This window comes from Gracilinanus agilis, chromosome 2, assembly GCF_016433145.1.
Source record: "Gracilinanus agilis isolate LMUSP501 chromosome 2, AgileGrace, whole genome shotgun sequence".
NCBI classification, from domain to species: Eukaryota; Metazoa; Chordata; class Mammalia; order Didelphimorphia; family Didelphidae; genus Gracilinanus; species Gracilinanus agilis.
In genome coordinates, this window is record NC_058131.1 from 202,491,743 (window position 1) to 202,504,124 (window position 12,382).

General features: G+C 38.6%; 1 protein-coding gene across 1 annotated transcript in view; it reads left to right on the forward strand.

The window, feature by feature from the left end:
- The window catches only part of COLEC11 (collectin subfamily member 11), a 55,985-nt gene that overhangs the window by 35,055 nt on the left and 8,548 nt on the right, over nt 1-12,382 (forward strand). The window contains exon 3 of the mRNA XM_044659564.1: nt 5,297-5,368. Coding sequence (XP_044515499.1) covers nt 5,297-5,368 — 72 coding nt within the window. The remainder of the gene's footprint in view (nt 1-5,296; nt 5,369-12,382) is intronic.

The following is a 12,382-nucleotide window of genomic DNA, read 5'->3' on the forward strand; positions in this document are numbered from 1 at the left end:
ACCAAGTCAGTTGCTGTCTCCTCACTGAAGTTGTCCTTGATCTCTCTTGCTTAAACTGCTCGCTCTCTCCTCAAAATTTTCTAGAGTGCCATTTTGTTTGGCTGTCTCTTGTCCCTATCACATGACACCTTGTAGTGTGCATTGCTTACTTGTGTATATTTTATAACCTTCCCAATTAGCCTTTAAACTCTTTGAGTGCCGGAATTGAGCTGCTTTTTTAAACTTTTATATCCTTGGTCCTTAGACCAGGACCTCCTCACATCTAATACTAAAAGTAATGTTTATTAGACTATAGACTGCAGAGAAGGTGCAGAGCAGCATTATTATGGTGTATTTCTTCATTTGGGAATTCAAGAAATCACAGAAATCACACAAGAAATTCACAGAAATCCCTTTCCCTTCTAAGGAGTAAGAAATGCTTGTTGAATTGAATCTCTACGATTCTGGTTCTGGTTTTGGATTCTGTAGCTTTTCAGGATGGAGGGAACTTGGGGAGGTTTCAGACAAAAGCCACGAGGATTACTAAAAGGTGGGGGAAAAGATCAATCCTTTCAGAAATGACTGAAAGAACACATTATGTGTCTGGCCTTTGTCACTAGTGAGCCAGCCTTTGCATGGCTGTGTTACACAAGCTACACCCCAGGTAGAATTAATTTCCATGCAGGAGTCTGGTCAAGCAGCCAGAGTCTTTGAGCAAAATACTATAATCAAGCTTTCTCTTCAACTCCCACTCTTCCCCCTTTGCAGCTAACAAAATCATTTTCCTTTTAATCACGCTTTACGAAATAGGTGCATCCTCTTAAGGGTTTGCTCCATAAAAGCTAATTTCTGTCATCTTTCACTGTGACATGGTGCTTTGCAGTGATGTCGGCCCCATTATTTCTTTACCCATGTAGCATTACTAATTCAGTCTGTGCACTTTGCTTTATTTTGGTAACCATCTCTCCCCACCCCCTTCTTCTTTCTTTTCTCCTTTGTTGCCATGATGTTTTTCTCTTAGAGGAACTAAACATAATGAGACAGTCTGTGTCATAGCAAAAAGAAGATAAAAGTGGCCTGTTTATTAGAGCCTATTTAGGCTGAGCCCTGCTTTGAGTAGGGCATATAGGGAAGATTACTTTGGTCAGGAGCTTTCATTATTGTAGTGAACCCACGGCAGCAGCTGGTGGAAGGAGAGAAAGAGATTTGGTGTTGAGAATGACACTCGCATATAGATTATTCATTAAAATACTCACATTTCTGGTAGAATAGAAGTTTCTTGAGGGCAGGGACACTTTCATTTTTGTCTTTGTCTCCTCCAAGACATATAGTAGATGCTAAATTAATAATAATACATAGCTCTTTGGGGTTTCAAAGTCATTTTACATATATTTTCTCACTTAATTCTTACAGCTTGAGACAAGGGTTATACTTATTTCTATTTAATAGGGAGGAAATCAAGGCAAGTCATTTAACTTTGAAACTTCCTGAGGTAGGATTCAAACTTAGGTTTAACTCCAAGTCCTGAGCTCAAACTTTATTTGTTATACCCGTGGGGTCAAACTCAAATCGAAAAGGATCCCTGCAGGTAGCATACTGGCTTAGAAAACCACAACTTAACATTATCTAAGTTGTGTTGTACTTAAAAAAACCCCAAAACACAAAAACCTCTTACCTGGAAGCAGTTAGGTGGCTCAATAGCTTGAGAACCAGGCTTAGAGAAGGGAAGTGCTGGGTTTGAATCTGCTTTCAGGCAAAGCCTAGCTGTGTGACCTTGGGCAAGTTTGCCTTTTTCTGACATCTTTTTGGTTGCTTTGTACAGTCCTTCCTTTGCCTTCCTTACAGATAGCCCTATCTATGAGATAATAATCATAATTTAAAAGTCATGCTTTTGTATCATTTTGAGGCTTATAAACAAATGAATGAAAAGTCATTTAATTATTAAATATTAATTAATAAATCAATAAAATATTTAATTAAAATATTAAATAATTTTAATAAAATCATATTTACTATGTTTAGTTATAGGGCAGATAAATGCTTGTAAAGTCCTCTCCTTAAAATTTCTCTGTGAAATGGGTAGGATCATAGAATTAATATCTGTGAGAGAACAGAGAGCCAATTCCTTTATTTATTTTAAAGATGCAGGGGGCAGCTGGGTGACTCATTGGATTGAGAGCCAGGCCTAGAGACAGGAAGTCCTGGGTTCATATCTGACCTCAGACACTTCCTAGCTATGTGACCCTAGGCAAGTCATTTAACTCCTATTGCCTAGCCCTTTCTTACTCTTCTGCCTTGGAACCAATACAGTATTGGTTCTAAGAAGGAAGGTAAGGGTTTTAAAAATAAATAAATATAGATGTAGACCTGGGGTCCAGGGAAGTGATTTGCCTAATGTCCCAGATTGTTCTTTAGTAATTTCAGTTTTGTCTGACTCTTTGTAACTCCATTTTGGATTTTCATGGCAAAGATTCTAGGGCCTTTTGCCATTTCCTTCTCCAGTTCATTTCACATGTGAGGAATCTGAAACAAGTAGGGTTCAGTGACTTGTCCAGGCTCACACAGTTTGTTTCTGAGGACAGGTCTGAACTCAAATCTTGCCGATCCAGGTTTATTGGAGTCTCTCTATCCACTGTGCCATCTAGTGTCTTCCATTGTTCCACAGAGGATAAGAAGCAGGACTGGGATATAAGCCCAAGTAGATTCTATCAAACTCTTATTTTAAGGGACCTAAGGCTTCAACCCTAAATAGTTTGGAACTTTTGGGTGGTAGGAGCCTTGGTTCTTAATGTTAATGTACTTAATACCCTAAGGCATTGTGGTATGGTGGGAAGAATGCTGGATTTGGAATTGGAGGACCAGAGGTCAAATGCTGATTTTGACATTATCTATATTATCTTAGGCAGTCCATGTAAACTTTCTCAGATTTTTTTTTTCTATAAAAATGTAGAGAACCATATTTTTATGACCTATCTCAGTGTTATTGTGAAGTGTTTGGGGAGTCTCGAAATGCTCTAGAAATATGATTTGTTGATGGTAATGGTTATTTCTCCGGACCACCAGGGATGTGATATGGTGGCAGGGGGTGACCCTGTGTTATTATAGTATAAGTTCTAACAGGGTCCTGGAAAGCAAGAAAAGCTTTGAGCATGGACCTATCAATCGATGTGCATCTTTTGTTCAAGATGGGCCAGGTTTGGAGATGCTTGTCATAGCTTGGCTATAGGGTAAAACATTTTTCAGCCATTGTAACGAGTGAAGATCATCTCCTAAGACTTAGGAGGGCTGTAATGGAAGGAGGACCCACAACAAACAAATTATTCTTGAAGTATTATAAATACCAGCAATATAAATTATGTTAATATCCTGTAGGGGTGGGGATCATGTCCTAGGAAACTCAAATTCTTTCCTCTTTCATATAGAGAACTATGGAGAGATAGTGGACCTAGGATGAGATTTATAATAAATAAATCCAACCTTTGTGGACTTAGGGCACAGTTGTATTGTTTCTTTGTTTTAGTGAGGCTATTCTTCATACATACACACACATATATTTAAATTAAGCCCTTACTTTTGGTCTTAGTAATAACTCTAAGACAGAAGGGCTATGGCTAGGCAGTTGAGGTTCAGTGACTGGCTTAGGGTCACATGGCTAGGAAGTATCTGAGGCCAGATTTGAACCCAGGTCCTCCTAATTCCAGGTCTAGACCCTATCTACTGTGCTAGTGGATCAGGATAACCTCAAAGGCAAAAAGACCTGAGTTCAAGTCTTGCCTCTGACATATATACCCAAGCCTATGAAATCCTAGTCAAATTACAACCTCCCAGTATTCTAGGAAGCTCTCTCTAATTTTCTTAATTGCAGAAAATGTGCCAACCTGTATTGAAAGAAGAAACTCTATATTGGTGTCTGCTATATGATAAATTCACTCCTTATCCCTAAATTTTTTCTGTTCATATGTAGTTTTTGCCTCACCAACATTTCCCAATGTCTCTCTCCCCTACCCTGCACTTCCAAGAGTAAGCTTTTATAACAAAGAATAGAGAATAGGGAGAAAATAGTTCAGCAAAACTAACTACACTGAATAAGTACACTGAAATAAATAAACACACTGAAAAAGTTTGATATTATATGTAGTGTTCCACACCTATGAGCCCATACCGCTGCAAAGAAGTGGGGTTAGATGCCAAAATATCTCTTTCTTGGGGCCAAGCTTGGTCATTATAATTCTGCAACTCTAGATTTAGATGGTTTTCTTGTGGTTCTTTCCACTTACAGTCATGGTGTGTATTATTTTCCTGGTTCTTCTGATTTACTTTGCCTAGTGATATTCTAGTGATTTCTGACCTTCACCCCTTTTAGGCTGGCTAGATGTAGTAAATGTGCATGCCTGCTTAGGCTTGTGAATTTGTATGAATTTATACAGATATAGGAGAATGTGGACGTATGCACCTGCGATTGTGTCTGGGAAGGATGTATGAGAACAGTTCATCGTTTTCAAAGCACTTTCCTCAGAACAAACTAGGTAGCACAGTGGACAGAGATCATCAGGACTGGAGTCATGCGCATGACAGCATCAGAGTGCTTCCCATTTCTAACTCCAAAGGAAGACTTGTCACATTCTTCCTGTTAGAAGCAGGAAACAAAGAATGCTTTGATTCTTTCATTAGTGACTATTTGGGCAGAGTGTAGAATGGACCAAAAGAGTGGTGATTTCTTGGGCTCTTGTACTAGATACTTTTTTTTAAACCCTTACCTTCCATCTTAGAATCAGAGTGTATTGTTCCCAAGGTAGAAGTGTGGCAAGGGCTAGGCAATGGGGATTAAGTGACTTGTCCAGGGCCACAACTAGCAAGAGTCTGAGGTCACGTTTGAACCCAGGACCTCCTGTCTTCAGGCTTGACTCTCAATCCGCTGAGCCACCTAACTGCTCCCCAAACTGTAAGGATCCAAGAAAAAAAAAGACCTGGGAAAATCATTCTTTTGGTTCATATGAAGCAAAGGGGGTCTTTCTTCTTGCTATGAAATCACAACATAAATTGTGGATCTCATGGGTTTAGAACCAGAAAGAGACCATTTAAACCTCTTGAGTTCTATAATGGATCTGGCCTTTGAAGCTTTTAGTTTCAAGGGAATTACTTCTTTCTGTGGATGAAATATGTGCTGCCCATGTGATCTGTACAGAACCTCAAAAGTATTAGAATATATGTTGTAGGCTTCTTAGATTTTCCATCTATTCAGGAAATGTACAAAAAGGTAGTCTTTTAAATAATTTGTCTAAAATGCATCTTTCATTTTCTTTTATTTCTTTTACAGGAGACATGGGAGACAGAGGACAGAAAGGCAGTGTGGGTCGTCATGGAAAAATTGGCCCTATTGGTTCTAAAGGTATCTTTGGCTCAGCCTCATCCCCTCCCTGTGTTAACTGGAAAAAGTGCCATTTGCTTTTAGGATGAAGCCAACAATTGCAGGAAGAGAGAATATCTTTTGTCAGAGGACTTTTTTTGGGTTTTGTTTTTGGTCTTTTGTGAATGATAGATTCTGTCTTGCTTTAATTCTTATTAAAATGTTTGAGAACTCTCAGAAGGAGTTTGGAGAGATATCAGTGATAATTACTTTGGGGAACTTTTTAAAAAATATTTATTTTAAACATTCTTTTTCTTTTTCAATTTTGAGTTTTCAAATTCTCTTTCTTCTTCCAACTCCTCCTCCACCCATTGAGATGGCAAATAATAAGATATCAATTATACATGTGAAATCATGCAAAACACATTTCCACATTAGCCATGTTGCAAAAAAGCAATAAAAATAAAGACAGTGAAAAAAATTATGCTTCAATTTCTACTCAGAGTTCATCAGTTTTCTCTTTCGAGGTAGGTAGTATTTTTATCATACTTTGGGAACCTTTAAAATAAACTAAACTCTTCTTTTTCTTGAACATCATACATTAGGCATAATAGCTAGAGGATTAGGATAGGGCAGCGAGGTGGCTGGGTGGATAGAGCAGCAAGCTCTGGAATCAGGAAGACCCTGTTCAACTTTAACCTCAGATATTTACTAGCTGGGAAACCTGGACAAGTTGTTTAGCCTCTTTCTGCCTCAGTTTCTTCAACTGTAAAATGGAGTTAATAATAGTACCCTCCCAAGTTTGTTAAGATTAGAAACAATGTTCATAAAGCACACAATGTAATAGGCATTCTATATGAGCTATTTTATTATTGTTATTACCTGTGGGGGCCCCTCCCGAAAATTCACCATTCTTTATGAGGAAGTTTCTGATTTTTAGGATTACACTCATATTTTTTGTCCTGTTGTGATTTAATCCGTATGGAGGAACTCCTGGTGTAGAAACTCTCTTCACCAATTCAGACTTCTCTGTGTGCATATATGTGGTGCCACTGACAGCTCAAGTTACTTACTCATGATCCCAAAGCCACTATGTATCAGTCAGTCAGTCAATAATCATTTATTAAGTAGCCACTATATGTCAGGTACTGTGCTAAGTGCTAAGTGCAGAGAGTTAACAAAGAAAAATAAAAGACAGTCCCTGCTCTCAAGGAGCTCACAGTCTAGCAGAGGTAGATGAAATGCGACCAACTACCTACAATCAAGATATACACAAGATAAACTGGAAATCATCCCAGAGGGAAGGTACTAGCATTATCGGGAAACAGGAAAGGCTTCTTATAGAAGGAAGGATTTTAACTGAGACTTGAAGGAACTCCCAAGGAAGCCAGGAGGTGAAGATGAGAAGGGGAGAATTCCAGGTGTGAGAGGCAGCAAATGAAAATCAGCCATTCAGGAGATGGAGTATATCAGGGTGGGGAGTAACAAAGAAGTCAACGCCATTAGGATCACAGAGTGTTTATGGGTGTAAGGAGTAAGAAGACTGGAAAGAGGGGAAAAGGCTTTAAAGGCAAAACAGGAGAATTTTATGCTTGATTCTGGAGGCAATAGGGAGTCAGGTTTTCCTGGATAAAAGGCTAGTTCTCTGTCCATTATGGTAAGCTGCCTCAAACAATATTATCCTTAACAAGCATAAAAAGAATGAACTATAACTTAGATAAACAATGAATCATGGTCATAAAACATTCTATCTATTAATATTTGCCTCCTGATTCTTAGGTTTCCCTAAGATTATAGATTGGTGCTCAGATACACTAAATAGGGTATGGTGATAACAACAATCTCATATTTTTATAGAGCTTTACCATCTTCAAAATGCTTTCATAGACATTTTTTTTCATTTGTTTCCTATAACAAGCTCGTAAGGAAAGCAATGCAGGTATCTTCTCCATTTTACTGATGGGGAAGCTGAAGCTTAAAGATTCCGAGTGACTTGTCTAACCTCATAGTGCTTTTATGTCCCTCCCATCCTATCTTTTGTGTTATAAAGATTCATTATTTTTTTTAAACCCTAACTTTATGTTCTAGTAATATTTCTAAGAAGGGCAAGCACTAGGGAAATGAGGTTAAGTGACTTGCCCAGGGTCACACAGCTAGCCGATATCTGAGACCAGGTTTGAACCCAGGTCTTTGATACTCCAGGGTTAGTGGTCTAGCCACCTAATTGCCCCAAGATTCATTTTATTCTTGAGAGGCAGCATAGCATATTGTATATATTGGGCTCTAACCCCAGTTGTCTAGTCTTTCCCACTCTTCTGTCTTAGAATCAACACTTAATACCGATTCTAAGACAAAAGGTAATGGCTTAAAAAAATGCAGTGGAACTATATATATTGGGCTGCCCTTGGAATCAGGAAGGCTTAAGTTTAAACCTTAATTTTACCACCTTTTCTCTGCTAACCATTTTCTATTTCTCTTGTGGAAAGCTTGCTTTGTATATATTCATTTGCATTCAGTCTCTTTCATTAGATTGTAAGCTTCTTGAGGACAGAGATTGTCTTTTGCCTCTTTTTGTATTCCCAGCAGTTTAGCACAGTGCCTGGCACATGGTAGGTGTTTAATAAATATTGATTGATTCAAATCTTGTTATGATATTTACTAGCTATATATGACCACGGGCAAGTCACTTAACTGATTCATATTCTTCAGGTAACTCATTAAGGCTAGAAGTTATTAAGGAGATGACAGCTGGCATTAATACACAGAGTTTGTATACCTGGCATTCCCCACACTGATGAAATCACAATTCAGACTGTCTTCCCTGCCCCCTTCCCCACTGCCATTACATTTTCGGTAACTGGCAAAGAGAGAACTATTAAAACAAATGGGATGAAAACATTTGATTTTTATCATGTTTCACATGATTTACTAACAGTATTATGATCCCTAACAGATTCATGGTTCCCTTTGTTCTCTTTTTTGCTATACTTCTTGCGTGTAGCTGGTTAGCTCTGAGGTTTAAATTAGTTTTTCAACATCATTTCAGTCTATGAACTTTCAAGGGACAACATTTAACTCTATTCCATTCAGTTTAGTTTCAGTCAATTCACCAAATGCATGTTGTTATGTTTAAGACATTTTGCAGAATACAATAGAGATATGAAGAAGAATAAAGTTTGGTCCCAACCCTCAAGCAGCTTACACTTTGGTAGAGAAGGTGAGATGTTTACATAAATAATTATAATACAAATTAGTTTTTAAATCCATAAGAGGAGTAGAATATATAGTGAGAGTTCTGAGGGATTATTTCTCACTGTTGGGGATCACAAGGGACAAGATCCTGCCTGTTCTCCCTCTAACCAACCAGTCCACCATCTTGTCCATCCATACCACAGAAATTAAGAAAAGGAAGTGAGAATATCTAGGAAATCTTCTGTGCTTACTTAATTTTCCCAGTAGGGAATATAGGGAAAAAAATAGGAAAAGTGATTTAAAAAAAATAGGAAAAGTGATTTCAAAGGAAACTTCTAGGGGAAGAAACTCCTAGAAACTTATATTCTTAGAGAGTTCTCTAGAGAACTGAGGGGTTAAGTAGATTACCCAGAATCACAAAATCATTGTGTGTTATAGCCAGTACTTGAATTCAGTTCTTCCTGTCTCTGAGTGTGTCTTTTTAACCCCTCTTCCATGCTATTTCTGTCAATATTCTGGTTAGGACATAGTGAGTGAGAATCCTGGACTAATAATAGTAATGACTAATGAAGTCATTATTATACTGGCTTTATTCTGTTCAAAGACTACCTCTGTTTTCAAATTCTTTGTATCTGAAAAATTACTTTCAAATACAATGAGAGGGACACGTTGAGAGTGGGGAAGGGTTAGGGAACATCCATCTCCACATCTGAAGAAGCAGCTTAATGTGTATTCTCTATTAATGGCGAATTAGTAGCATCCTTTATTTACTATTCTAGTGGAAAACCTAGTTTGTACTTTGGATAAATCCATTCATTCATTTGACAGATATTTCTGAAGCATTAATTCTTTTAGGCACTTAGGAGAGACAGGATATAGTTCCTAACCTCATTGAACATACCGTCTAGCAGGAAGTTAGGTTGCAAACATAGCTAATTCTAATTCATACTATTACATACTTTGTACATTAGAGAAATACATAGCAGCATATTAAAAATATGTAAGGAGGGGGCAACTAGGTGGACCAATGGATTGAGATCCTAGAGATAGGAGGTCCTAGGTCCAAATATGGTCTCAGATACTTCCTAGGGGTGACCCTGAACAAGTCACTTAACCCCCATTGCCTAGACCTTAACACTTTTCTGTCTTGGACCCAATACACACTACTGATTCTAAGATAGAAGGTAAGGGTTAAAAAAAAGTGAGGTCAGAGAATAATGGTTCTTACCCACCAAGGAGATCAGAGAAGGCTTCTTAAGGAAGATAGTGTTTGAGATGGACTTTAAAGGATACGGAGGAATACAACAGGTGAAGAGTGGGAGGAAGAACATCCTTGGCAAAGGACATAGATTGAGCAAAGACACTGAGGTATGAGAGCTGGGAACATGGTTCTGAAAAAATTAATTAATTAATTAAGAATATTTTACATGGTTACATGATTCATGATTTTTCCCTCCCCTCTTCCCTCCCTCCTCCCATAGCTGATGAGCAGTTCCCCTGGGTTATACATGTATCATTGTTCAAAACCTATTTCCATATTATTTATATTTGCAGTACAGCGATCTTTTAACATCAAAACCCTGATCATCCCCATCGAACTATGCGATTGATCATGTTTTTCTTCTGCGTTTCTGCTCTGGGAGCATGTTTTGAGGTGCAAAGGGCAATATGGTTTGGCTGGAGCAGGGTGTTGGATGAAATAAGTCTGGAAAGGTAGGGTAAAGCCAGACTTTGCGAGACTTGGAAAGTCAGGAAAAGGAGTTCAAACTTTATTCATCAACCAGTTGAAATTTACTGAAGATTTTTGAGCAGTCCATGACATGACCAGGTCTCTCTAAAAAAAAAAAAAATAAATATCGAGGCAGTGGTATGAGGGGCATGTTGGAGGAGGAAGAGAGTGAGTCTCCATTTTCAGCCCCTGGATAATCTGAATAAGACCAGAGAGAGCCTTATCTGGCCTCTCACAGAGCTCTTCCAGAATAGAGCTTGGCTTATTTTGATTTGCTTTACTTTATCATTATCTTGGGTCTTTGACAAGCTGAAATTTTCAGTCATTTTTTATGCATTAACAAAAGATCACAAAAGAACCAAAGAGAAAAGAGCTTTAAGCCCTTTTTGTTCTTACATGGAATGTGGATCCCTTTCTCTGGAAGCTACACTTTTCCTGTGCCCAACTAGGTTGAAGTTGCCTTTTCTGGAGGTCCAGAATTGTGATTTCCTTGGAGTAGGGAACTACTGATGAGAAATGTTCAGCTACTCATGCAGTCTACAACTTTTTTTTTCCTTTCAGTTTATTATCTTAGAGGGTTGCTTAGAGTACTCAGAGACTGAGTTACTTGCCCAGGGATACACAGACTTTTTGTTAGAGGCAGGATGTTAAATGTTCCTGATTCTGAGACTTTATCTGCTACGCCAAGCTGCCTTTTGCTAAAGGAGAAAAAAAGTTTTGGTGCTATTCAAGAATTGAATTTAAACACTTAGAATTATTTAATTTAAAATTTAGAAACATTTTGTTAAAGGTTCATAGATTTGGATAGCTGGTAGGCTGTAGACTTAGGTAGCTCAGAGGCCATCTAGATTTTTTTTTAAGGAATCTGAGATATAGAGTCTTTGAATGACTTGCTCAAGAACCAGCTAGCAGGGGGCAGTTGGGTAGTACAATGGATAGAGAGCCAGGCCTGGAATCAGGAGGACCTGGGTTCAAAGCTGGCTTCAGACACTTCCCAGCTGTGTGACCATAGGCAGTTCACTTAATCCAATTTGCCTAGCTCTTGTTGCTATTCTGTCTTAGAGTTGTTACTATGACAGAAAGTAAGAGTAAAAAAAAAAAAAGAGAGAACCTACTGTCAGAATTTGAACTCAAGACTTCTAACTCCAAAATCAGTGTCTTTTTACTATATGGACAGTCTCAGATACTTACTAGTTGTGTGTTCCTGAGCAAGTCACAACACCTCTCCTTTGCCCACAATTCCTTAGTAAAACAAAGGCATTGGACTCGATAGCCTCTAAATTGCTTCTGCCTCTAAATCTCTGATTGATCTGAAGAAGCCCAGAGAGGGGGTGCAGCCCAAGGTCACAGATGGTTAGTGGCTTCATAATAGACAAGGAGACTATTCTGAACTCAGCATGAGATGATAAATGACTGTATGATAACTTTCACTAAAACATCCCAACGTGTTTGAAATTCCTAGATTTCCTACAGAGCTGGTGTTCTCTATACTCATTTGAGGAGAATGATGAAAACTTGCATATTGGGAGAAGTTGCATTAGTAATAAGAATATTATCTATTCAGCCCAAGAAGGGACTCCATGCAGTGATCTCCCTGGTGCTGAGATCCCATCTTTCACATTCATAAAAGTAAATATATCAGTTCAGATTGCCTCTGGATTCACTTTGTCAGACTGAAGCTGGGCATCTCCCTGGAAGTTGTCTTGTCTCTTGTTTATAAGATTAGGGGATCACAGATTTGGAGCTGGAATCTAATCTAATCGCTTCATTTTAGAGGCCAAGCTTGGCCAAGATAACACATTCCCATCAGGAATCCTCATTTTTTGAGCTGTTGTTTATAGACTTAGGTGCCTTGATTTCAAACTTCCCTAGAGGAGTGGGAACCACCTTAAATCCTACCTTGCAATTGCAGGGTGCAATTTGGGTGCTGCAGAGTATGTCACAGGGTGGGGGGAAGTAAGGAGCCCAGGTTCTAGTCCTGTCTCTAACTAACTAGCTGTGCCATCTTGGGCAAATCACTTAAAGGGTCTGGTCTACAGGCTTCCTTCCTTCCTTCCTTCCTTCCTTCCTTCCTTCCTTCCTTCCTTCCTTCCTTCCTTCCTTCCTTCCTTCCTTCCTTCCTTCCTTCCTTCCTT